This window comes from Lolium perenne, chromosome 3 (assembly GCF_019359855.2).
Source record: "Lolium perenne isolate Kyuss_39 chromosome 3, Kyuss_2.0, whole genome shotgun sequence".
Classification (NCBI taxonomy): Eukaryota; Viridiplantae; Streptophyta; class Magnoliopsida; order Poales; family Poaceae; genus Lolium; species Lolium perenne.
The window spans coordinates 334,260,373-334,288,088 of record NC_067246.2 but is presented as its reverse complement, the minus strand read 5'-3'; the positions used below and the strand labels follow the sequence as shown (position 1 = coordinate 334,288,088).

The 27,716-nt window shown below is 43.8% G+C and overlaps 4 protein-coding genes and 1 long non-coding RNA gene across 6 annotated transcripts; 4 read left to right on the top strand and 1 right to left on the bottom strand.

Annotated features, from left to right (window-relative positions):
• Positions 1 to 6,675: 6,675 nt before the first annotated feature.
• Positions 6,676 to 19,754, bottom strand: LOC127345880 (uncharacterized). 2 transcript variants are annotated; one of them, XM_071828716.1, is made up of 5 exons: positions 18,981 to 19,754; positions 17,793 to 18,181; positions 17,204 to 17,315; positions 7,051 to 7,175; positions 6,676 to 6,830 (listed from the first exon to the last, which is right to left on the bottom strand). In XM_071828716.1, exons 2-5 carry the CDS (start codon positions 17,842 to 17,844, stop codon positions 6,676 to 6,678), a joined length of 444 nt encoding a protein of 147 aa, XP_071684817.1. In that variant the 5' UTR covers positions 17,845 to 18,181; positions 18,981 to 19,754. The 2 variants fall into 2 exon arrangements, with proteins under 2 accessions (XP_071684817.1, XP_071684818.1); XM_071828717.1 differs by having other exon boundaries at positions 6,694 to 6,830; positions 7,051 to 7,104.
• On the top strand, positions 6,711 to 10,069 carry LOC127345877 (protein FAR1-RELATED SEQUENCE 5-like). The gene is made up of 2 exons (XM_051372408.2): positions 6,711 to 6,850; positions 7,770 to 10,069. Exon 2 carries the CDS (start codon positions 7,778 to 7,780, stop codon positions 9,845 to 9,847), a length of 2,070 nt encoding a protein of 689 aa, XP_051228368.2. The 5' UTR covers positions 6,711 to 6,850; positions 7,770 to 7,777; the 3' UTR covers positions 9,848 to 10,069.
• Positions 13,109 to 13,895, top strand: LOC127340457 (uncharacterized). The gene is made up of 3 exons (XR_011756349.1): positions 13,109 to 13,282; positions 13,430 to 13,507; positions 13,584 to 13,895. It is a non-coding gene; the product is annotated as an uncharacterized lncRNA (long non-coding RNA).
• Positions 13,933 to 14,941, top strand: LOC127340456 (uncharacterized). The gene is made up of 4 exons (XM_051366200.1): positions 13,933 to 14,213; positions 14,302 to 14,451; positions 14,530 to 14,619; positions 14,696 to 14,941. Exons 1-4 carry the CDS (start codon positions 14,049 to 14,051, stop codon positions 14,939 to 14,941), a joined length of 651 nt encoding a protein of 216 aa, XP_051222160.1. The 5' UTR covers positions 13,933 to 14,048.
• LOC127345879 (putative ubiquitin-like-specific protease 1B) lies at positions 15,547 to 16,670 on the top strand. Its single transcript, XM_051372409.2, has 5 exons — positions 15,547 to 15,790; positions 15,863 to 16,003; positions 16,074 to 16,204; positions 16,297 to 16,372; positions 16,452 to 16,670. Exons 1-5 carry the CDS (start codon positions 15,563 to 15,565, stop codon positions 16,539 to 16,541), a joined length of 666 nt encoding a protein of 221 aa, XP_051228369.1. The 5' UTR covers positions 15,547 to 15,562; the 3' UTR covers positions 16,542 to 16,670.
• Positions 19,755 to 27,716: the final 7,962 nt, after the last annotated feature.

The window sequence follows — 27,716 nt, the reverse complement described above, 5'->3', positions numbered from 1 at the left end:
AGGTTCTCCCGTAGGCAGCCACCTCATCTGCGGTACGGCGACATCAACACCTAAGGCTGACTAACTTACCTAACCAGGCCAGTGCCCATATAGCATGTGGTTGTACGGTTGTCACAATCTTCGAATCCAAGACTTATTAGAACCCTTAAGCGGCACGAACGACGGATTGCTCCCTCCAACTTGTGAAGGGCAGCCAATCGCTCCTTCAACATTTGATTCAGCTGTCGCTCGCGCCATGTTTAGATGGTAAATTTCACCCAGAGTAGAAGAGAGAGAGTAGATGAAGCACAACGGCTAACCAGCCTAGCTCAACGAGCTCAACAACTTTCAAAAGGGTATGTTTGGCCCGAAGGTCGATCAATTCCTCCAAAGAGGCAATAGGAAGTATCCTAATGATTATTTAGCGTGCTAAGCATCTCTACTCTATCAGGATTATTATATAATCTCTACTCAGGGTATCAAGAAAAAGGCGACAAGCGAATCAAGGTTGGTGTGTCAATCGACACGCTAGCTACTGGAATAAAATAGCATATATATTTGTAAAACATAAAATAGCATGCAATTTGTAAAACTGGGATAAATATGATGAGAGGGCATGCCTTCGTTGATGAATCCTTCGTCTTTCTCAATAACCTGATTATGTCCACGTCCAACCTCGCCACTCCCTACTCATCGTAACGGTAGCAAATAGCAACCAAATAAATACCAAAACAATAATCACCAAAAGCAAATGAAATACAAATAAGAATGAATGGGTGGATAAGTGTCGAATAGGATGGGACAACTTGGATGGAATTGAGAAAGTGAGTTGTGTAACTCGAATAAGAATCAAATAGCATGGGTGTGATGCTAGGATAGATTATCGGGGTAGAGATCTACGATAAGATGTAAACGGATGCTTGTTATAACTAGGTAACTACATATCGATGATCTAAGGGTTATTGTATAGTTGGTATCCGCCATGTTACATAGTGAACTCACACTACACAATATTGCATAACTAGACAACTAGCAAACTTGTAAGTAAGACATACAAATAAATCGGGGGCAGCGTTTTGGCTCCCGAGTGTAGCTAGTCCTGAAATCTGTACCACCAAACATACTACCAAGATCTGTGCCACAAGCACTTATGTGTCAGATACGTGCCTGCAGAAATTGATGTAATGATGAACGGGTATTAAGAGCTACGTTACATGGGCCCATGCATGGACGGAGAATCTTGAATTGGCCGTTTGCCTTGACTGTCGAATGGACATGGACCGGTGGTCTAGGATTTCTGTTGATCGATGGACCATCATGTAGGACTGATCACATCTGATCCAAATATGCAATGCATGTGTGCCTCGTTTGCTTGATTGTACGGAGTATTAGATTAACTTCAACAAACATTGCAAACTGAAATTTACGATGTGTTATCTGCGTTTTGCTTAGGCGGTTATTGACAATCCAGATGTCTAAAAAATTAAAATAAAATTTTAATGCTTTTTCAGAAGCTGCATTTTAGGGCATGGCAAACACTAACTCTGAGTCGATGTCGGTGTCTTCCTCGTCTGTCAGGATGGTGTCAAGCCAGCGGTCGCTGTCGTCGGGATGGTCGGTAGTCCCGGCTCCTTGAGCCAGTACTGCTTGTCGGAGGAGGCCTTCGCCGCCAAATGCTCCGCCTTCTTCTTTGCCTAATAATTATTCTCGTACTCAACGTCTTCGAGATGCTGCCGTCTCCACCCTGCCATGCGATGCTTGTCCGTCTCCGCGGCCAGCTGCTGCTGCACCGCCCTTGCGTGGCGGCGCTCACCCTGCACTGAAACAAGGCGCAGTCGTGGCGCGAGCATCTCCATTGTTTCGTGGTTGGTGGTTTTCGAGGAAGTTTAATAAGAGACGCGATCAGAAAAACCACCACCGGCACAACTTGTCGGAGAAGGCCTTCGCCGCCACATGCTCCGCCTTTTTCTCTGCCTAATAATTATTCTCGTACTCAACATCTTCAGGATGCAGCCGCCTCCACCCTGCCATGCGATGCTTGTCTACCCTGCGTGGCGGCGCTCGTCCTCCGCCAAAACAAGGCGCAGCGGTGGCGTGAGCATCTGCGATGTCTCTTGGTTGGTGGATTAATTCCGAGGAAGTTTAATAAGAGGCTCAGCCAAAAAAAACCACCACGTGACGGCTATGTAGGTAGGCACCACATAACTGCTATGCGGTTGTAGCGGACCTGCATCGTCGCCGCGATGGCCTCGAACGAGGCGAGCAGCTGCCGTTGCTTGTTGGTCACGTCCATGGCCTCTCCGTCGCCGAAATTGTCGAGATCAAGGTCGAGGTAGTGCAGACGTCATCGCTGACAGCGTCAAGATCGACGTTGGTGGCGTCCATGGGCGCGGGTGGCTGCACCCCTACCAAGACGAGGCGCAAGGCCTCTTGCGACTACCACAACTGCAGCCGTGCATCGGCGAGCTTGGCCTCCACTTCCGCTAGGCCTGCCTCGGCCTCCGCCCTTCGAATGATCGCGTCAGCCATGTCCGGGCCGAACGTAGCCGTATCGTAGAGAAGCGAATATGCGCAGACCCACCACCTCTCCTTGCTAAAGCAGTGACTCCACTAAGACCCACTCCCTCTCCTCGCGGCAGCAGCCTAGATCGCTCGCAGAGCAGCGACTTCACGAAGACCCGCTCCCTCTCCTCGACGGCGGCAACATACGCCTCCTCGCAGAGCAGTGACTCAGCGAAGATCCGCTTTCTATCATCGGCGACGTCAGCCTGGGCTGTGGCCTACACCTACCCCCATCCCCTTGACGTGCGACCCGTACAGCTAGCCTATCGGGCGTAGGCGGTAGTTTCTTCCGCCTCGTACGCCGCCATCGCAACAATGTCGGTGGAGTCCAGGTCATCCGGAAAGAGGGTGCGCGCCATCTCAGACTGGTAGGTCCAGGTGCGGTGGGGCTTGGCCATGGATGCTAGGGTTTTGCCCTCATTGTTGGGCGCCACCGCCCATTTATAACGTTGCCAAAGGGTGGGAAACGTTGGGCGTGAGCGCCAAGTTTCCCACGTGGGTGAATCGGCAGCCAAGCCCGCCAATTGAGCGGCCACACGCGGGAGTCGGCATGCCTTGCGCTGAAACCGTTAATCGTCGGTGGCAGGTCTCGACGGGATGGTAATCGCCATTACTTGTCGTTGATGGTGCCAAAAAAATGTGTGTGCCCTGGCTACCCTAGACTCAAATGGACTGACGGTGCAATGTAGCCGATTTCCTTGTGTGCCGCCCGACCTAAACAGACCAAAACGGTGTACGATCACAGAGGCGTACGAGCGTCTTCTATGATTGCCCGGGCTATGCTCGCACTTTGGGTTTTAAATTTAGTTTTGGTATTTTCTTTCGCTTCAAGCCGCGATTCGCAAATTTCCTGAAATTATTGAAATTTTGAAGAAAATATTCAGAAATTTCACTCAGTTTTAAATTGCTGGAAATTACATTCATTTAGCAAAAAAAATGAAAATATGTGGAATCCAACTTACAACTTTATGTACTTCCCCAGGCCGATCAACCGCCGAAGCAGTTCTTTTTTTTTCAAATATCAACATAATTTTTCGGCAGAATGATATTTTTTCGACCCTAACCGGAATTTGTAAATCTCACTAAAATTGTTGGAAATTTTGACGAAATTTTATGCCTTTCTTCCAAAAACTCCAATCAGGTAACGTCTCGAGGTGGGCGGGAACAACTACAAACGAAATAGAGCCAACCGAGGTGGCTGACAATCTTGACGGTGCACGCCGTTTCTTCCGTCCAGGACCAACGGACCCATAGGACTTAAATGCTTGCAGATGCTTGACCTGCACACTGTTCATAAAACGATGCCTGCTTCTGAATACAAGTAAGAAATACAATGAATGGTACTGAGATGGAAGCCAATAATTGGTCCACACAAAGGGAGCATCTGGACCTGGGTTCCAAAACGAGTTTCCGAAATAAATCATACCATACTAGTATGCTATAATCAACCAATACCTATCATACATACTAGTGATATAAACAATAGCGAAGATTCTCTAACATGCTATCACAAACATATAAGCAAGACAAAGGCTCGGATAAAACGTACATCATAAAACAACATGTGAAAGCTAATGCTAATACCATGAATTGCACCACCTTAGTGAACCATATATGTACACCGCAATACAAAGGGGCAATACAAATAATAAAATACTACTACCACACACGGACTAGCCAGAGCATTATATGGTCTACCATGCAATGTAACAAACATCTCATAACTTAACATGGATATATGAGACGACAAATAAATATATATATAGTTAAACAAGAGCAAAACATGTTATTATTTATTCGACAAGTACATGAAGATACTTCAATATATAGTATGCAATACTATCACAAAAATAAGTTATCATCTAGGTATGTAACACACATGATCGATCAATGGAGTATCAGATGAACAACTTATATAACTATAATATAGACCAAGCATGATCATGCACACTACTATAATAATAAGCTACTAAAATAAATAGAATCAATCATCTCATATGACACACGATACACAAGATACCATGGTAGCTAAGCATGAATGATAAACTAGTTAAACAACGCATATATAATGACACGATAAGCTAACTACCTATAGTAATATTACACCAAACAAGTGTATGGATGAGCTACTATTTAAACAAGAAAATCAAGCAATGGCATCATCTTATATGCAAATCTAGGCTACTAAACAAGTAATTAAATATTATATGCTCACATAATATAAAAAACTAACAAGAACAATTCATGTCACGGATATAATAGTACCTAATTCTATAAAATAATAAGCATAGATCAAAATATAGAAACACTAGAGAGGTTAATCATGCATAACTAACAACAAGTAACCAGACATATACCTCAAGCATAGTGAGCAGTCATTTTGCAAATATGAACAGAGATATATAGCCAAAGAAACTAACATGCTACTGGATCCAAGCAAACATAACGAAATAACCTCCTAGAATGAACCAAAATCTAGTATTAATAAAAATACTACTTTAACAACAACAGCAACGAAATTTCTATTTACACAAAACAAATCTGAAAACAATTATAGAGAATATTAAACATCACTAAGATCAAATACAAAATTACTGAATTTATGTGACAAGTTCTGTAGTCATGCAAATAATTTCAAAACATCTAAACGCAATGTAAAATGTATCCAGTACACATGCTGTGGAAAGTCTACCAAACTATAGAGATGAGCTAACTCCTATATACACACGGTACAACCAATGTTCAGCAAAAATATGCATGCATATATATTGAGCAGATTTGAACATAAAACGAATGTGGCCATACCTAAATATATACTTAATTTTCTACCCACCAACTATGAAATCTGACCGCACTGCTAGGTTTCTAAGATCATTTGGCACGTATTCTATGTTGGGCTTGTGTGGATTCGAGTTGTGCAAGGTGCTAGAACGCTGATGCCATCGGATGGCATTCGGTTTACCGGAGACTCGACAAACGTTAAAACTACGGCTGGAAACCATGTCTAGGAGGTATCTCTATGGATGGGGATCGCGTTCCGAGCAAAAGAAACGGCTGGTTCTCACCGAGTTCGTCGCAGTTTGAGGTAGACGTCGGTGGCCGGAGTCGATCGCGTTGAAGGAGGTGTCGTCGGTGATCAACGGTTCGCCTTCTCCTTCCGTGGGTCTGTCCTGCTCTTCCTCGCGGTCTTGGTGGTGCAGCTGCTCAACCTCTCATGGCTGGAGTCACCGGGAACGGGAATGGCGTCCGGCGGCGTTCTTGCGAGTTTGCCTTGTTGTGTGAGGATCTAGAGCTGCAGTGTTGGTGTGGGATGAAAGAGAAGAGTGTGGGCGTCCATCAGGGCTGTATGAAGGAGAAAACTGCGCTCTGATTGAATGGGTTTAAAGGGCATATTAAAACAAGTAACGGCGGCAATTTTTAGTGCGAGCGTTTCAGTTTCTGTGCTCGTGCCGTTGTGCGTGCGGGAGATGAAGCAGCACGATGACTCTTCAGCATGCTGGGTGCTGGTTGATTCGCTCGCCTGGGCTCTCCTGTTGGAATTCTATCTCGTGCGTGCGTGCGTGTGAATCGATCGATTCGGGCAGCGCTGCTTTTTGTGCTGTCGCCGGACTGATGGTCTGCGTCTCGTGGGAGATTGAAGTACGAACGTGTTGCTGTCGAGCTCATGGGATGCTCGGACGAGCATTGCTGTCCAGTTGGGCTGGCTCTACATGCTTGGTTGGACCTAGTTAGGCTTTTGTACAGCCCTACTGCTAGGCAACAAAAGAAAACATAGTGGCTGCTAGCTTCGGCAAAGAAGAGAGTTTTTACGGTACCCCATACTGCAGGCTGCAGTATTTGATAAGGGTATAATAGACAATTCCATCTGTTTTAATTAGTGGGGTAAAAAAAACTTGAAACGAATCTGATGGACAAGTTCCAGGTCGTGTATCTCCTCACACGATAGCTCATTAGCGTTTCTCCTGACGCCATCTCCTCACGCCACCGGTGCCGCCATCTCCTCACGCCACCGGTGCCGCTGCCAGCCAGGTCACCCGCTCGTCGACCTTGCCGCAGCGTCGGCGCCGCCGCGTCTTGCCGCCACCACCAGCCATCGCCGCTGTGGTCAACCCTGTCCGCCGCCCGCCAGCCAGGTCACCCGCCGCAGCCTCTCCGGGTCCTGATCCGGGAAACCTCATCGTGTCGACCTTGCCGCAGCATCGCCGCTGTGTTCAACCCAGTCCGCCGCCCACCAGCCAGGTCACCCGCTCGTCGCGCGCTTATCGAACAGGCCGCAGCCTCTCCTGGTCCTGATCCGGGAAATCTCAGCGTAAGTAAATATAAACTCTGAGATGAAGTTAGATTATATCAACAAGCTTTGTAGTTAAGATTACAAAATTCGATAATAGTATTTATTTCTTTTCGTGTTGCATGGGTGCTGTTAGCAGATTTATAAACTGAATCTATAGGTTGATTGAGTCGCTGTGCAGATCCATCATGAATCATAGCAGTTAAGAATCGTAAACTAACCTGCATGTTGAATGCAACCATCTGAGCACCATGACTCCAGTCTCCAGGCATTTACTGGATCATAGTTAGAAGAATTAATCCTTGTACCATTGGGATAAATCCTCAGTATATTTTTCTCATTAAACCTAAATCAGAGTAATGCAGTCAGATAAATATTTATCACAAGTTCAAGGAGCAATGCAAAATTTTAGTTGCAAGCTAAATTAGATCTTTAACTGTCCTAGGTCCAGCATCAGCTTCTGTTTTGGTAAGAATATGGACTGACAAAAAGCAGACAATAAATTGATGAAAGTAATGTTCAGACCCAGAAAAATTGTATCGGAATGGCACAAATAGGAACATAAACTATTTTCAAATATTCAACCAGGGTATGTGACATCAAATTCACTTGAGATTAGTATGGTGTGACCAACTGAAACTGTGAGAAACAATTGGTATTTTCCATAAGTAGCCGCAATGTTTTAGGAACATTTAATTCATGAAATCCTGTAAGAGTAGCAGCATGACTGATCTAGCATTACATTTTTGTTGCCAACAGTTTATTATCGCATTAAAAACTATAAAGCATGCAGAGGCAGGGGTCTTTCTCCCCATTTCGAAAAAAAAACTATAAAGCATAACTTCAAGCACTGAATGGTACTGATTACATATTCATACTGAAACATGTGTTAGTTTTACTATCAGACTTGTAATAATATGGCTTTGATTCATAACTGCAGTTTACGTCATGGAGGGCATGGAGGACAATGAAGAGCACGATATGGTGGTTAATGAAACTTTTAGTAGCGAGGAAGAAGGTTACAAGTACTACAATGCATATGCTAAGTCCAAGGGGTTTGGTGTTAGAAAAGAAGAGCTGACTAAGAAGCCAGGCACGAACATAGCTTTCCGGCGTCTTTATGTGTGCTCCAAAGAAGGATATCGGGCAAGGAAGCACTTTGAAAAAACTAAACGAAAACGAACACCTCGGCCACTTTCGCGTTGTGGATGCGGTGCTCGGATGGAGATCGAGATGTCTATGGAAAGTGGAGAATGGTTTGTAAAAGATTTCGTGGTTGAACATAACCATCCACTCGCCATTGGTGATCAGACAACTTTCATAAGGTCTCATCGTGGGTTGAATGACGCTCAAAAGGCTGATGCCATTGAGTATGGGATTGGTGGCCTTCGAACACACGAGATTATGGAAGTAATGGAGAAGCAGCATGGTGGCCCCGAGAAGGTAGGCTTTGTACCTCGGGATCTCTATAATTTTTTTGCCAAGTACAAGAAGGAAAGGATTGAAGGTCGTGATGCTGAATTTATGCTCAATTATATGGCTGCAAGACAAGAGAAAGATCCAGAATTCTTTTACAAGCACAGCACTGATAGTGAAGGGCACCTGGAAAACATATTTTGGGCAGACGCACAGTGTCGGATGGATTACGATGCCTTTGGTGGTGTCGTGGTCTTTGATAGCACATACCGTGTGAACAAATACAATCTTCCGTTTGTCCCCTTCATTGGTGTGAACCACCATCGTAGCACGACTGTGTTTGGATTTGGTATTGTGTCAGATGAGAAAACGAAATCTTATGTGTGGTTGCTTGAAGCATTTTTGGAGTCGGCGCAGCAGAACCATCCTAGGTCAGTAATCACCGATGGTGACCATGCTATGGCAAGGGCAATCTCGAAAGTATTTCCTAATGCAGATCACAGGTTGTGTAGCTGGCACATCGAGCAAAATATGATACGCCATCTCCGCAAAACAAAGCTCAGCGATTTTAGAAAATTTGTTTATTACTACAGGAATGTCGACGAGTTCGAGAGTCGTTGGGCAGATTTTCTGGAGGAGTATGAAATCTCAGAAAAAGATGCATGGATTAATAGGATGTACGAGCTACGGAAGAAGTGGTCTAGAGCCTATACCAAAGATAGATATTTTCTTGGGATGCAGAGTAATCAGCGTAGTGAAAGTCTAAACTCTAGGATTCATAAGAATTTGGATAGGCGAATGTCACTTGCTGATTTGTTAGAGCATACAGATCACTGTTTATGGCGTATACGCAAGAATGAGGCCGAATTGGATGCTAGAGCTTCACAGACAGTACCTTTTACAGAATTAGATGCTGAACCACTTTTGAGAAGTTCTGCAAACATTTATACTCCAGTGATGTTCAAGAAGGTGAAGCAGCAGATAGATCAATTGCCAAAATGGGGGGTAGCAAAGGTGACCAAGCAGGATGCTGTAGTAGTTTATGCTGTTGCTCTCAAAGAGAGAAGGGATGCCATTTATGATGTGAAGCTTACCATGGCCGGCCCAATGCTCCAGGGAGTTAATTGTCGCTGCCTGAAGATGGAGACAGAGGAGATCCCCTGCACACACATATTCTCTGTTCTGAAGTTCCTTGGCTTGATCAGCGTTCCTAGTTGTTGTATTTCGAGAAGATGGACAATGCTAGCCAAGCCGGCATTTGAGTCAGAGAGGAAAGCTAATATGCATGATTGGTCTGAGCGGATGGATCGTTACCACAACCTCCGCAACAGGTCTAATCTCTTTCTATTTAATGCTGCAAGCAGCCCGGAGAAATCACAGAAGGTTCTTGATTTTCTAGAGAGTCTTACGCCAGATGTCGGCGAGGACAACAGCGAAAATAAGGCGGCATCATTTGGTCCTTTGCCTGCATACTTTTCAGGGGCAGACCAAACCTTCACGGGAAAAGTGCTGGATCCAAAAAAAATTATTCCTAAAGGTGGTCCATCGAAGAACAATAAGAGGTGGAAGCCGATGCATGAGACGTGGAAAACAAATAAATGATGCTACTTCGACAAGACACGAGTATTGTTGTCATATTTGTTGATATAGTTCAGACTTACTTTTAATATTTCGTTGGATTTGGTGATATAGTTCAGACTTATTTTTAATATTTCGCTGGATTTGGTGATATAGTTCAGACTTATTTTTAATATTTCGTTGGAACAAATGTCCAGGTTTTGATAAGTGTCCAGGTTTTGATTAATTAGCTTACGGTTTTTTGAACTTGTGTGGACGACCTGAATCTCATGGTGGTCTTTCTATTCCAATGAAGTTATATTGTGGCATGCGTCATGTTATTTACAGTAATAAGTAGCACGTGTTTGGGTATGGCAAAAGAAACATAAATAAGTACAACATATTTCCATTGAGCCTGCAAAGAATGCTTTGAGAAAAAAAAGTATGAAGCGATTAATTAAAAAGTAAAATTATTCATCGTGGCCGAGAGAGGTGTACATGGGACCGGATGGCCGAGAGAGGTGTACGTGGAACCGGATGTCCGAGAGGGGTGTACGTGGGACCGGATGTCCGAGAGAGGTGTACGTGGGATTGGATGTCCGAGAGAGGTGTACATGGGACCGAATGCCCGAGAGAGGTGGACGTGGGACCGGATGTCCGAGAGGGGTGTACGTGGGACCGGATGGCCGAGAGAGGTGTACGTGGGACCGGATGTCCGAGAGAGGTGTACATGGGACCGGATGGCCCGAGAGAGGTGTACCTGGGACCGGATGGCCGAGAGGGGTGTACATGGGACCGGATGTCCGAGAGAGGTGTACATGGGACCGGATGGCCGAGAGAGGTGTACGTGGAACCGAATGGCGGAGAGGGGTGAACGTGGGACCGGATGTCCGAGAGAGGTGTACGTGGGATTGGATGTCCGAGAGAGGTGTACATGGGACCGAATGCCCGAGAGAGGTGTTCGTGGGACCGGATGTCCGAGAGGGGTGTACGTGGGACCGGATGGCCGAGAGAGGTGTACGTGGGATTGGATGGTCGAGAGAGGTATACGTGGGACCGGATGGCGGAGAGAGGTGTACATGGGACCGGATGGCCGAGAGAGGTGTACGTGGAACCGAATGGCGGAGAGGGGTGTACATGGGACCGAATGCCCGAGAGAGGTGTACGTGGGTCCGGATGGCCGAGAGGGGTGTACGTGGAACCGGATGGCCGAGAGAGGTGTACGTGGGATTGGATGGTCGAGAGAGGTATACGTGGGACCGGATGGTGGAGAGAGGTGTACATGGGACCGGATGGCCGAGAGAGGTGTACGTGGGACCGGATGGCCGAGAGGGGTGTACGTGGGACCGGATGGCCGAGAGGTGTACGTGGAACCGAATGGCGGAGAGGGGTGTACGTGGGACCGGATGGCCGAGAGGGGTGTACGTGGGACCGGATGGCCGAGAGAGGTGTACATGGGACCGGATGGCGGAGAGGGGTGTACGTGGGACCGGATGGTCGAGAGAGGTGTACATGGGACCGGATGTCCGAGAGAGGTGTTCGTGGGACCGAATGCCCGAGAGAGGTGTACATGGGACCGGATGTCCGAGAGAGGTGTACATGGGACCGAATGCCCGAGAGAGGTGTTCGTGGGACCGGATGTCCGAGAGGGGTGTACGTGGGACCGGATGGCCGAGAGAGGTGTACGTGGGATTGGATGGTCGAGAGAGGTATACGTGGGACCGGATGGCGGAGAGAGGTGTACATGGGACCGGATGTCCGAGAGAGGTGTACGTGGGACCGGATGGCCGAGAGGGGTGTACGTGGGACCGTAACTAAATAGTAGTAATTTATGGCAAAGCTAACGTATGCTTTGTTTTTTCAAGTACGATATACTCGTCTTCGGTTGTAACAAACTGGTAGGTAGCTATTTACTTGGAAACAAATCCCTTGAAACAAGCCGTCGACAGGGCCGGTCCTGAGATTTCGAGGGCCTGGGGCGAAATTAAATTAAGGGCCCTTAATATATAATTCATATTTGTATTATAAATAAATGTTATCAGTGTCTCGAGATCTAGGCCGGCATGTGTGGTTCCAAACTCCACTTGAGGGTGTTTTTATGAATTATGATATTACTCCCTCCGTCCCAAAATGTAAGGCGTCTAAGGGTTAGTCAGAAGTCAACGTTTTTTAAATTTGATCAAGTTTATACATAAAAATATAAACATTTACAATACTGAATCAACATGAATAGATTCACCATAAAGTATATTTTTTTAATATGTCCATTCGATATTGTAGATGTAATTTTTTTTCTAAATATTTGATCAAAGTTAGTAAAGTTTGACTTTTGACCAATCCTTAGACGCCTTACATTTTGGGACGGAGGGAGTATTTGAATAAAGGAGAGTTGCTCTAAAAAAACTAAATATATAATAAAGCACATTCAAACACATCATTTATAATTTTATAAATGATAATTTGAAGATATTTATTTAAACTATCCATAAAGTCTTTGTGGCTCCATCAACTCATATGTTTTTTAGCTACCGATGGCATTGGCATTTGATACCATCAAAGAAGTCATCAGCGACCTTGATGAAAATTGTGACAAAGCATGTGAACTGATTAGTTGATGTTTTTTTTTCATTATTCTAGAAAGTGGGTGAATCAAATCATCAATATTATCCTTCCTCGATTCGGTCCCTATAAATAAAATATAGAAATTTTACACATGAAGTGCATACAAAAGAACCATTTAGATAAATAATTTATGCATATTGTATTAAATATTTTCTCTAATATCATGTCGTCTCCTCATCATGTCCGCCAGAGGGTCGGTGATCGGCAATCTCAGACTCTTGTCTAGGAAACGGTTGAACAATGTCGTGCACCACACCTGGTTGGCTTAGAATTAAACTCTTACCTAGCCATAGCCTTGTGCAATTATATCTTTGCCAACTATTAGATGATGCACAATGTAAAGGGTATGTATGACTTTTTTTAGCATGATGAAAATGAACGTCGACTATGTGTTTGCATGGTAGTCTTACTACTATGGTTCAGTCCATAACTAAAAGAAAAAAAGGGCTATGCAAGGGAAGAAGGCCCAAAACTAACGGATGGGGAGAAAAAGCCCATGTTTAGAATAACGTTTCGTCCTTCTCTTCAACCTACGAAGAGAAGAGGCACAAACTGCTCGCTGCTCTAATGGCGCCCGCATGAATTACTCTGCCGCTGCCACTAGTTCAGAGTTGGGGCCCCTTGGTACCGGGGGCCCGGGGCGGCCGCCCCGCCTGCCCCCCCTCAGGGCCGGCCCTGGCCGTCGACGCGGCAACTATATATATTTTCTGCCCCATTCACGTGAGATCTGATAGGACGCCGGCGTCTGCTCCGCCAGTTCTACATTTCTTGTTTTCTTTCTCCAGTCATCACCCAAATCTGCTCCTGCTGCCGGCGTCGACATCAATGGATCCCCCGACTTTTCACCCACCAGCTCCGGTTAGTGCATCCATTGTACGATTGTTTTTATTGATTCGTGATGCTAAATTATAGTCAAATCTTAGTACTGCAAGTCTAGTATTTGGAGATGATTTAGTCGCCGTCTACAACAGCGTTATGATATTTGCCTTGATAATGATTTCGCAGAAGGCAAAGGCCAAGTCGAAAGTCAAGAAGCCGGCGGAAGATAAGGGCAAATCTCCGGCAAAAACGAGCAGAAACATGGTATGCACATGATATACATGCAAAATAAATTGTATAGCGTCAATTATGGCAGGACTAACTTTTAGTTGATGAACAGGGAACACAAGTGTGTTCGCTAGTGTTATTTGTAAAAATAATTGAAGGTTTAGGAGAAGCCGAGAGAAAGGCCATCGAGGCAGTTGGTCTTGGATGCCTCCTGCGCATTCCTCCCGTCAAAATCCGTCGAAACTTATGCAGATGGATCGCAGAGCGATACAAATCTGAACTAGATGCATTTGTTTTTGGTAGGGATGATATGGCTCAGTTGACCTTACAGGAGTTTGAACACTTATTTGGTCTTCCTGCACGGGTAAGAGCACCTCTGAGACCAGAAGTGATAGAGATGTTCGAGGAGATAAAGCAAAATAAAAAGCGGTGAATACCTTTCCCAGAATTGGAGCAGACAATTAGAAAAGGAATTAAAACATTAAGTGATGAGCTGCCTTTCCTTCAGGCATTTATTTTGTACACAATCGGGTGTATTCTATGCCCAACTACCCAACGTTGGGTCAGTGTAGATTATATGCCATATGTAGTTAGCAGGGAAGCAATCTTGGTGATAGACCTTGCCAGATTATCACTTAATCATCTAGTTAAGTCTGTAAAGCAGTATAATGCAGCACTTAAAGATCCAGAAAGAGGCCTTCAGGGTATTGTAAACCTCGAGGGGAATCTTCCTTTGTTGCAGGTATAATTTTTCATATGTTTTTTGAACATATTACATGCATCCAGGTGCTGCACAATCGGTGAATAACTATGCATACATTTTTTTGCAGTTTTGGTTTTGGGAAAAATTCCGTCTGGACAGACTTGATGCTTCAATCGATTATACAGGACGTGAGGCACCGCTTCTCCAATACTGGGATGAGAAAAAGGCACGCAAGGTCTGTGCCATTTTAAATGAGCACGGTCGTGACGCTGGAGAGGTACACATGTTCTATAGTGCCCGTATTATTTATTACTGAAAATGTATATAAATAAACTATGACATCTATCTTTTTCAGTACGTTTTTGATCTAAAGGAGGCTTGGGAGCCTCCCAGGCCGTCATCACCATTACCTTCGTTTGACGACTTGCCGCCAACAGATTCAAAGGTATTTTCTTAATCCTACATTCTAGTTTTCCTTCCTATAAAACCACTTAATAATCTATAATTTCATTCGTCTACAGTTGGTGCTAAAGCTGCACGAGTCGATCCTCAACATGAGACGTGCTGTAATGCATGATAACTTACTGACTCGCATAAAGATCGAAGAGCATGGGGATTATCTTTATAGATTTGAAGAGAAGCTAGATGCCTTTTGTCAGCAACGAGCCAACGTAAGACTCAAACTTATTGAAATGCACCACAGTACTTTTCCGCTACATATACAAAGGAGTAAAATTTATGCATGGATTCATGCAGGACTACGATGACTTTGAGCGTGGACCATCGACGTATGACTATGAGTACAGAGAATACAAGCACTTCAGCCCGGACAGAACCTCCCCCATGCCTGTCCGTGACTTGAACCAAGATTTCGAGGTAAATGGCTACACTATTCGTGATAGTAAATACAAACCTTTTCTAATGAACTCCTACATCTTACCTACAGCGTACTGATACGAACAACATCAAAAATAAAAGGCCAAGTGACAACGTCCTCTCCTCACCCAAAAAGAAGATCAGGATAGGGGATGACACCTCAGTACCACAGAGAAGAGAACAAAGAAAAAAGACATCGACATGTAAGAATAGTGACTTCGTGTACTACGGAGACTCTAAGCCACCTAGAAAACCAAAAAATACTCCAAAAACTAGTAGTACAAAATCATATAGTACTACTCGAGTTGAAGATGTGCAAGGTGAGGTCATTGACTATATCAATGCATCACCGGAAAACAAAATACTTGTGCACATAGATGATTTGACACTGAATAAAGAGGAACTCAGCTGTCTAACATCTCCCGCAATTGACACATGTACGGAACGATGGTTGCACACCCCTGTAAGTGCTTAATTATGAAATATAGTCAGTTTGTATTTTTTCGTCATGAATGCTAACTTGTTATTGTGGTGCCATTCAGGTCATGGATACAATCATAACATGGATGCAACACATGCGCCCCATTCCAGAAATAAGGGCAGGTCGCACTGTCTACATGGAGAGGGCATCGAGAGTGGACTTACTAGTTCGAGATGGCAGAAGTGATGCATATAACAGGGATGTACGAAACAAGAATCATGGTACTAACATGGGAAAAGTGTACATTTCCCATGACATGGTAAGTCTCATTGTTGCAGTTCTATACGTTATATTTTCAGATGCTCGATCGCTAATTATGTTTTTGCTACAGATTTGTCTACCAGTGAACTATGAGAATATACACTGGTACGTGGTCAATGTGAATCCTGAAGAGAGACTAATACAAGTTTTGGACTCCATGCGTAAACAAACAAAAAACTTCAAAAAAGCCCACCCAGAACTACAAAATATGGTAAGTCCATTGAACCGTTGCTATAAACAATTGTGCTAAGCTAATTAATATTATATTTTCATACTTACAGCTCAAAGGAATGGAAGCACATCTGGACGTAACATCTCGACACGACTGCGAAAAGAGTGATAGCTGGCCTGATTACGCCGTTAATAGTTGGCCAGTTCAAGTTGTCAAGAATGTGCCACAACAAAAAGACGGGTACATTGCATTATATTATAACCACACCTTTAAGATTTCTAGTTCCTACTTTAAATATTGATTACAATACAATCTACATGATTTTTTTGCAGGATTTCATGTGGACTCTATGCGCTCAAGAACATGGCAAACTGGATAGGACACGAGCTATCACAAAATTTTACACAGGTATGCCGTTCAGAATTATTTCAACCAAACGAAATTAAAACTGCAAGAAGTATTGAACTGTCTCCACCTAACTATGCAGGCCGACATTGACAAGTTCAGGAAAGAACTCCCAGCTCTCATAGTAGATTCTCCACTGAATGAAGAACCACGAAAACAACAAGAAAAATGAAGATTAGAAGAGATACAAGTCCGGTTGCTGTTTGCTGATGCTAAAAGGGGGCTACTGGTGTGGGTTTTCAGAAATTGCTGCTGCTGCGTCAGCATTTAAGAACATTTTGTGCTGGTTTATGTTGTTGGTTGTTCTGCCAACGTTTACTTCTAAATTTTTTAGTCTAGGCCTGGCACTGCTAGTAGGTTTTTGCCCCGTACTGTGTTCTCGAGGCGAGTTCACGTAGCGGGTTTCCTATTAGTGGTCGTGGTTGAATAAGTTTTACTACTCTAGAAACATTTCATGCTTTCAGTCAATCATATTCATGGACATTGGGCTCCACAAAGTGTTTCTGTTTAGTTCATGAGTACCAATTGAAACTATACGGAAAAGATTATCTCTCACTTAGTTCAATCAATGCAAAACTTGGTTGTGATATCAATTCAGGTCAGACTTGGAGCAAACCATGTATAAAAGAAACTTAACATGGATGTGTTCCTCTGTGTACTATAAATTGAACTGAGGATTTCTTTTTTCAGTTTCAGTGTGACGTGAGGTGTTGCTTTGCAATAAGAATTTCATACAAATGAGTAGCTTAAACTTGAGCAAAATGATATAGGTTGCCTTTTCTAAGAAATGTTAATAAATTATAGAGAACCAATAGTAGACATTATGTACCATACCTGTGGTACCATAGGCGGCTACTGGTGTGGGTTTTGAGAAAATATCCTTGAGCTTTACTTGTAAAGCTAGATTTCCAATACAGGAACAGGATCAAGAATCCCTTTGTCAACACTGTCAGCGTAAAAACGACATTAGAATCATATACAAGGATTTTACAACTAAATTATGAAATATGCCAATTAGAGAGCGTATCATTCACTTCTACAAAACAATATTATCTATATCTTTTCAGTTAAATGTGTAATTGGTACTTCTTTGTAAGCACGCATAACAGGAACCAAATCAACCAACTAACATCCTAAAAGAATGATTTTCTCAATTGATTGAATATTTCAGAAGCAGGTAAGCCAAGGATACTTGAATCGACAAGCGTATGAAAGAATACAGTTAGCAGCAGCTAATGCCGCTCTTGTTGATGATAAAAACAAGAAGATACTGAGAGATTTACAGCTCCTAAACAAAAGAAATAAGGACTTGCAGAATGGAAGGTAGTGAGGCCCAGTTCCATCACAGGCAATGCAGGCATCAAAGAGTAGCAACCGGTGACTCAAAGCCTAGACAAAAAATTCTATCTGTTGAGGTTACCACCTGTGTGTAGCCGCACCCTAATACGTGTGCCAATACCCAGGTGGCTTGTCATCGCTTGCAAATCTCTAACCTGAGCTGCCCTGCTGCTCAACCACTGAAGCTGAATCTCTAGTTGCTTCCCCAAACTCTTGCTGGGAACAACTGCTGGTAGACGGATACACCTTCGGCTTCACTTCGTAGCTGGCATCTTCGTGTTTAGTTTCCAGGTGGCGCCGCTTAATCCTCCAGGAGATGGGAATCATGTCCTCTTTTTCTTCATCAAAAGTTGAGGCACAATTTGACTTCATATGCCTAGTATGGATCGGAGGGACTGAAAAATGCTCAGAGTCTGCGGGACGCTTATTATCCTGCTGCGATTCATGGCACACCTTCTTCAGCCGCCTCAGAACCTGATTAAAGTATATTTTTTTATCAGAAACGAAGTATATGCACAGTAATCATACCATCCTAGAGAAGCTCCATAGTTCTTCCTAGGTCTTCGTTCAATTACTAATTTTGTTATTCAGATATCCTGCATGATGTGAGTTACTCAGAAATCTGTGTTCACTAACCTACAATATGATTCCATCATATATCTAAGCCCTCGACATGCCTAAGCAGGGGCGAAGCTAGTAAAATTAATCGCCGGTGTCAACACTCAAGACGAGTCAGTACTATTTTTTCAGTTTTTATAGTCAGTATTACTCATAGTTCCAAACTTAAATTGAAATGATTAACATAATAAAATTTGCAAATTCATGAAAAGTAAAATCATTTTGTGTTGGCATTTTTATGCACTAGCAGGCAGGAGCTCAACAAGTCTGAAACATTTATTGACCAAACCTTTTTTCTGCTTGCACAATTATCAATCTAGAAACCAAAGCTCCAAATCTAGAAGATACATTACAGATTAAAAAACTAAGATAGATTACGTATATTAGTAATTCATACTTACTTGACTCATGCCACCCAAATCATAAAATTTTGAGACATCTAAGAAATCCTAAATTTAAGAAAAAAATATCCTAAACTGCAGGAACTGGAGCACCGCCATTTTGCCAGAGGCGCTGGTGTCAATTGACACCGGTCAAACACTGTATGTCACCGCAGCGAGCAAGCAACGCAGCAAAATGAAAACTCTGGCTAAAAAATCCGTCTTCATATCTCCTAAAATCGGTTCTCGTATCGAAGACTGAAACCACAACGTACCTTCTGCTCAGAGGAGTCCGTTGTCGTTGTTCAGAGGACCTGCAGCTTCGTCCCCGCGGTCGCGGCAACCGCCGGCGACACCGCGTCTGCCTCGGCCCAGTACTTGACCGGCTGGGCCGCGGCCCTCCGAAACCTTCATGTCTGCGGATCATCTTGGCCGGAGATCGACCAGCTGCGCCACGGTGGTCGGCGTCAGCGATGGCCGGAACCCTAGTTTGTAGGGGCCATTCAAATCGACCGAGGAGGAGGGGATACGGGGGCTGCGCGTTGGCGGCGGCGGCGGCCGGACCCTGGCTCGGAAGGGTGGTTCCCGTATCCGCCGCTGCTCAAGACGGAGAGAGAGGAGGGACGACGGGGTTGCAGGTCCATGGCGGCGTGAGGCCATTCAAATCGACCGAGGAGGAGGGGATACGCGGGCTGCGCGTTGGCGGCGGCGGCGGCGGCCGGACCCTGGCTCGGAAGGGTGGTTCCCGTCTCCGTCGCTGCTCAGGCCGGAGAGAGAGGAGGGACGACGGGGTTGCAGGTCGGCGGCGTGAGGGGATTTTTTGGTTGGGCAAAGTGATCGACCGGGGTAGGAGATGGAGTCTGCCTTTTCGGGACAAAATATGAACTTCCTAAATTACCCTCATCAACGTTTACTGCTGGTTCCGAACGGCGCAGGACAGTCTATACTGCTCGCGTGTTGACCGGCCGAAATCTGGCAGTATGCCTCCATCTCCACGGCTCGATCTAAGGATTGGATGGCCCATATTCATCCCAAGGTACTGTAAAAGAGCTCAAGAAGAGAGAGTCGAGAGAAGAGGGAAAATATGTGATGGACATGATTGGGTGCATCTAGTGTAGGTGAAGAAGGGGATGAAACGAAGGGAACAAGAAAACCAGCTAGCTAGCTAGCTACGATTTTGGTACACCACATTGGATGTGTATCATACATGACCAAGTTTGAAGTGGATTTTTAGAGAAAAGCAAATGAGAAGGAATTTGGCAAATCCAAATGAGACCAAATAAAAGCACAAGAAGCACTTTGATAAATTAATCTCCTACTTTGATATGTTAAATTAATTCCAAAACTTTTGGGATTAATTTTAACAACTCTAAATAAAATATTTATTTTATTTGACCGCGTTGCAACATCCTTTGTTTTAGAAAAAAAAATTCCAGTCCGAAAAAAATCAGGATGTTACAATTCTACCCTCCTTAAAAGAAATCTCGACCCCGAGATTTGACCTAAGAGAAAAGATTTGGCAACTCCTAATAGAAAGCATCTTTGTGTTTCCATGGTGATTCCTCCTTGGTGTGGTCGCTCCAGTGGACTTTGCAGAACTGCTCATATTTCTTCTCATTGTCCTTAACTTCTCAGCAAGAATTTTAAACGTCATACTCTTTGCATTTGGGGCGGTGCATGGAACTAACTCCATAGTAGACTATCTCACGGTCTGGTGGAGGACGTGGCAACTCCTCCAGTAAAACATCCAGGTACTCCCTAAGAAATCTAATATATAACAAAACCATCTCCTTCAAGTTATTCAATAGGTTATCTACTATGTTATGGGGTGCTAATTCAGCTTGTAGTACATAATGTTGCCTCCATCTTAAGTGTTAGCATCGGTACCATGGACTTCACCCTCAACAAAGTTATCTTCAAAAGTTGGCCCACATCCATGTTCACGTTTGTGCCCTCCTCCTTTGTGACGACAACCTCGGTTGGCATTCATCATGTTGTCACTTTGGGTTAGGATAAACGAGAGAGAAATAAACTAACCCATAACCCAACATATCAGAAACTAAGCATGAAAAATTCAAATAAAACTCCAAGCAAATTATTTTGCAAAACAAGGTTTTAGTATGACTACAGAAAAGAACAAACAAATGTAGTCATAATCATCAAAAAAAATGCTCTAACAGACGTAGTACCTATCTAAAGGGTTCTATAAAACTCATCCTATATGGATATCTTCTCTTGGCAACTTCAGCTTTGAAGAATGAAGTGATTCATAAATGACTCTTGAATCCATGTGTTCTTGAGATGACTTCTCCTAGATAGGATATGGTATACTAGAGAATTGGTTAGAAAATCAAAACACAACTGTGAACAAAGTGAGATAAGGAATAGCAATAGTCAAGAATTAGACTACGAGGATTTTCATAAATAGTTTTTATTTTCAAATTGCACTAAAGTTTTTTCCATTCTAACTAAGGCCACGCGACTAGGTCAACATCGGCTCTGATACCACTTCTGTGAGAACCGGAACTTAACTTTCCGACCCTCCTGTGTTACTCGTCAATCCCAAGATCAATGTTGACGACACAGCGGAATGTATATCATTACAGACGTACAAAAGATTAAATACAAAGTTTGAATAGCCACATAGTGTGACATTCATTACAATCAGAAAGCACAGCGGATAAATAAAACGCGAAGTGACTCCATCTCAGCCACAGGCAGTTGATGTAGTCCACGAGGTCTCACTCTTCAATGTCGTCGTAGTTGTCGTAGTCTTCCTTGTCTTGGTAGTACTCTGAATATCAACAAAAGTATTGCCATGAGTACATAGAGTACTCAACACACCCTCTCGATGCAAGACCTAATATATCTACATGAGGCTTCAAAGGAAGGCTGTAGGTTCTTTTGCATAAAAGCCAATTTTATTTGCAATACATTTGATAAAAGCAGTTTTAGACGAAAACATCTTTTATAATGAGTGTAATATTTCTCATCAATGTGGTTGTCCTTGACAACTCACGTATCTCATAGGATTCGGATTCCAGGGGAAAGATGACAGGGGGGAGAGAGAGAGGCGAAGAGGGAAATAGCAAAACAGGTTCCTGTATGTCAAGAAGGATTCATGTGTCGTCCATGACCGTGGACACGGCTATTCGAATAGTTTTAACTCTGCAGAGGTTGTACACTTTGCCCACACGACACAACCCCGTCTTGTTGCCCACCAGCCGTCGCTGATTTATTACACACCAATTGGTGTACCGGCAGAGGGATCGTGACAAGGTCTTTTAGCTAGATCCCCCAAAGATGTGACATGCCCACCGGGTCTGGCGCACGGTACTGGGAGTACGTCCCCAAACCGGTCCCCCCATCTGTGCCGAAGGTTCTCCCGTAGGCAGCCACCTCATCTGCGGTACGGCGACATCAACACCTAAGGCTGACTAACTTACTTAACCAGGCCAGTGCCCATATAGCATGTGGTTGTACGGTTGTCACAATCTTCAAATCCAAGACTTATTAGGACCCTTAAGCGGCACGAATGACGGATTGCTCCCTCCAACTTGTGAAGGGCAGCCAATCGCTCCTTCAACATTTGATTCAGCTGTCGCTCGCGCCATGTTTAGATGGTAAATTTCACCCAGAGTAGAAGAGAGAGAGTAGATGAAGCACAACGGCTAACCAGCCTAGCTCAACGAGCTCAACAACTTTCAAAAGGGTATGTTTGGCCCGAAGGTCGATCAATTCCTCCAAAGAGGCAATAGGAAGTATCCTAATGATTATTTAGCGTGCTAAGCATCTCTACTCTATCAGGATTATTATATAATCTCTACTCAGGGTATCAAGAAAAAGGCGACAAGCGAATCAAGGTTGGTGTGTCAATCGACACGCTAGCTACTGGAATAAAATAACATATATATTTGTAAAACATAAAATAGCATGCAATTTGTAAAACTGGGATAAATATGATGAGAGGGCATGCCTTCGTTGATGAATCCTTCGTCTTTCTCAATAACCTGATTATGTCCACGTCCAACCTCGCCACTCCCTACTCGTCGTAACGGTAGCAAATAGCAACCAAATAAATACCAAAACAATAATCACCAAAAGCAAATGAAATACAAATAAGAATGAATGGGTGGATAAGTGTCGAATAGGATGGGACAACTTGGATGGAATTGAGAAAGTGAGTTGTGTAACTCGAATAAGAATCAAATAGCATGGGTGTGATGCTAGGATAGATTATCGGGGTAGAGATCTACGATAAGATGTAAACGGATGCTTGTTATAACTAGGTAACTACATATCGATGATCTAAGGGTTATTGTATAGTTGGTATCCGCCATGTTACATAGTGAACCCACACTACACAATATTGCATAACTAGACAACTAGCAAACTTGTAAGTAAGACATACAAATAAATCATACCATACTAGTATGCTATAATCAACCAATACCTATCATACATACTAGTGATATAAACAATAGCGAAGATTCTCTAACATGCTATCACAAACATATAAGCAAGACAAAGGCTCGGATAAAACGTACATCATAAAACAACATGTGAAAGCTAATGCTAATACCATGAATTGCACCACCTTAGTGAACCATATATGTACACCGCAATACAAAGGGGCAATACAAATAATAAAATACTACTACCACACACGGACTAGCCAGAGCATTATATGGTCTACCATGCAATGTAACAAACATCTCATAACTTAATATGGATATATGAGACGACAAATAAATCTATATATAGTTAAACAAGAGCAAGACATGTTATTATTTATTCGACAAGTACATGAAGATACTTCAATATATAGTATGCAATACTATCACAAAAATAAGTTATCATCTAGGTATGTAACACACATGATCGATCAATGGAGTATCACATGAACAACTTATATAACTATAATATAGACCAAGCATGATCATGCACACTACTATAATAATAAGCTAGTAAAATAAATAGAATCAAGCATCTCATATGACACACGATACACAAGATACCATGGTAGCTAAGCATGAATGATAAACTAGTTAAACAACGCATATATAATGACACGATAAGCTAACTACCTATAGTAATATTACACCAAACAAGTGTATGGATGAGCTACTATTTAAACAAGAAAATCAAGCAATGGCATCATCTTATATGCAAATCTAGGCTACTAAACAAGTAATTAAATATTATATGCTCACATAATATAAAAAACTAACAAGAACAATTCATGTCACGGATATAATAGTACCTAATTCTATAAAATATTAAGCATAGATCAAAATATAGAAACACTAGAGAGGTTAATCATGCATAACTAACAACAAGTAACCAGACATATACCTCAAAGTACCTAGCATAGTGAGCAATCATTTTGCAAATATGAACAGAGATATATAGCCAAAGAAACTAACATGCTACTGGATCCAAGCAAACATAACGAAATAACCTCCTACAATGAACCAAAATCTAGTATTAATAAAAATACTACTTTAACAACAACAGCAACGAAATTTCTATTTACACAAAACAAATCTGAAAACAATTATAGAGAATATTAAACATCACTAAGATCAAATACAAAATTACTGAATTTATGTGACAAGTTCTGTAGTCATGCAAATAATTTCAAAACATCTAAACGCAATGTAAAATGTATCCAGTACACATGCTGTGGAAAGTCTACCAAACTATAGAGATGAGCTAACTCCTATATACACACGGTACAACCAATGTTCAGCAAAAATATGCATGCATATATATTGAGCAGATTTGAACATAAAACGAATGTGGCCATACCTAAATATATACTTAATTTTCTACCCACCAACTATGAAATCTGACCGCACTGCTAGGTTTCTAAGATCATTTGGCACGTATTCTATGTTGGGCTTGTGTGGATTCGAGTTGTGCAAGGTGCTAGAACGCTGATGCCATCGGATGGCATTCGGTTTACCGGAGACTCGACAAACGGTAAAACTACGGCTGGAAACCATGTCTAGGAGGTATCTCTATGGATGGGGATCGCGTTCCGAGCAAAAGAAACGGCTGGTTCTCACCGAGTTCGTCGCAGTTTGAGGTAGACGTCGGTAGCCGGAGTCGATCGCGTTGAAGGAGGTGTCGTCGGTGATCAACGGTTCGCCTTCTCCTTCCGTGGGTCTGTCCTGCTCTTCCTCGCGGTCTTGGTGGTGCAGCTGCTCAACCTCTCATGGCTGGAGTCACCGGGAACGGGAATGGCGTCCGGCGGCGTTCTTGCGAGTTTGCCTTGTTGTGTGAGGATCTAGAGCTGCAGTGTTGGTGTGGGATGAAAGAGAAGAGTGTGGGCGTCCATCAGGGCTGTATGAAGGAGAAAACTGCGCTCTGATTGAATGGGTTTAAAGGGCATATTAAAACAAGTAACGGCGGCAATTTTTAGTGCGAGCGTTTCAGTTTCTGTGCTCGTGCCGTTGTGCGTGCGGGAGATGAAGCAGCACGATGACTCTTCAGCATGCTGGGTGCTGGTTGATTCGCTCGCCTGGGCTCTCCTGTTGGAATTCTATCTCGTGCGTGCGTGCGTGTGAATCGATCGATTCGGGCAGCGCTGCTTTTTGTGCTGTCGCCGGACTGATGGTCTGCGTCTCGTGGGAGATTGAAGTACGAACGTGTTGCTGTCGAGCTCATGGGATGCTCGGACGAGCATTGCTGTCCAGTTGGGCTGGCTCTACATGCTTGGTTGGACCTAGTTAGGCTTTTGTACAGCCCTACTGCTAGGCAACAAAAGAAAACATAGTGGCTGCTAGCTTCGGCAAAGAAAGAGTCGAGAGAAGAGGGAAAATATGTGATGGACATGATTGGGTGCATCTAGTGTAGGTGAAGAAGGGGATGAAACGAAGGGAACAAGAAAACCAGCTAGCTAGCTAGCTACGATTTTGGTACACGTGCATGCACATTGGATGTGTATCATACATGACCAAGTTTGAAGTGGATTTTTAGAGAAAAGCAAATGAGAAGGAATTTGGCAAATCCAAATGAGACCAAATAAAAGCACAAGAAGCACTTTCATAAATTAATCTCCTACTTTGATATGTTAAATTAATTCCAAAACTTTTGGGATTAATTTTAACAACTCTAAATAAAATATTTATTTTATTTGACCGCGTTGCAACATCCTTTGTTTTAGAAAAAAAAAATTCCAGTCCGAAAAAAATCAGGATGTTACAATTCTTGACTAAACCCCTTTAATCTTGTGATCATGAGGCTCTTCTGCAACGCCTGCATCAAGCCTTGTCCTTGCCATGGTCGTTTAAAGTGAGGAGAGAGCTCCTTTCTCCTCATGCCATGCACACCCGGCCACCTTTGGCCACTCCTTCTCTGCACCCTCTCTCTCCCCAAAACCTTGTCCTGGAGAATCCCTGGGACTTGCTGATCATGACCATGCACGGCTGGAACTCGAGCACGCACGGCATTGGCCAGGCGACGCGCGCCTAGCACCATGCCAGGACATGCCAGGCACGCGGTGAGCGCGCTCTGGACACGCCAGTACGTCGCACGCTCGATCGCCCTCGTCCTTCCCCTGCATCCCTATGACTGCGACGAGAACTGCCACCCTCTCCTCTACCGCGTAGACATGCTCGAGCGCCTGCGGCCGCCTCGTCACCGTCGTCCGCGTCGGAAAGATGCCGCGGGTACTGCCGCACTCGAATCAAGCTTCTGAGCGATCCCGTCGTCCTCTCGCCACGCCAGCTACTCCTCGAGCATCGCCATAATGCCGCCTACAAGATGCCGTCCTCCCCTTGCCCTTTCGATCGCCGGAGACGCCGCGCCATGCTTGCCCCTTCATAGCACCCACGGCACCCTCTTGGCACTATAAATAGAGGAGCCCCCAGCACGATCTCTTCACACCAGTCAACTCTCCTCTCATCACTGATCCACCTCACCACCTTAGTTCAGCCAATTACTGCCAGAGACGTTGCAATTGCAAGATCACCGCCGCCGGAGCCAGTACATCGTCGCCGTTGATCCAAGCTTCCCCACGCCTCGCCGACGGTACCAGGAGCTTCCCCATCCACGCCAACGTCACCGCGCACCTCGCCCTCGCCCGCGGGAACGCCGGTAGGCCCTCCGACCCCCTATGCTCGCCGCCAGACGCTCGCCCTCTCGTCGGAGAAGACGACGGTTGTGAGCCGTCGATCTGCTCTCTAATCCTACGCCCCACGATAACTCATACCGCTTCGGCGTTTATGAGGCGCTGACAGGTGGTTCCCACCTCGTCAGACGGCCCGCTCGCACTGGCGCGTTGCTGGGCCGTGTTTCGCCGTTTGAATCTTTTGGCCCGTAGGCTTTTCCCGCGTGGCCCAACAATTCAAAAATCCGTTTAATTCGATTTAGTTCAAATGCTTACTGGTGTCTTTGTCAAATTTGAATAACTTTCAAACTACTACACCAAATTTAGCAAACTTCATATCTCTGGAAAGCCCATGAAATTATCTAACTAATGCCACTAGTCCCACCTCCAAATTCGTAGTAGAATTCAAATGCTAAAAATAACAAGACATGGACTTTTGCAAATTCAAACTTTATTTAAAATTCAATCAAAATTGATTTTGAGTTGATTCCAACTCTCATAAATCACATTTGATGCCCTCTAATTGAACATGCAAAAAGATAGCTAAGTTGTTTGTATGATCATGGACTAGATCAAAATAATGGCTATGGAGCCATTTCTAGTGCATTTAAATCTTGAAATTCAAATTCTATAAATAGTATGAGAGCTACTCTCTCATTTAAATCTTGATCCTAAGTAATTCCATAAGAGGTAATGACCTTGAGATAATGAACCTCCTATGCCATTACTTAGTGATTTTAAATCATTATCAAGTTATTCTTAAATTGCATGAGGTGTAGCACCTCATTTAAATTATACTCCCTTATAATAGATATGAAATGTTGACCTTGGTCAACCTACATTTCATACCTGACTATTATTGAAGGAGATTAAATCTTGATAGGGTTAATGAGAG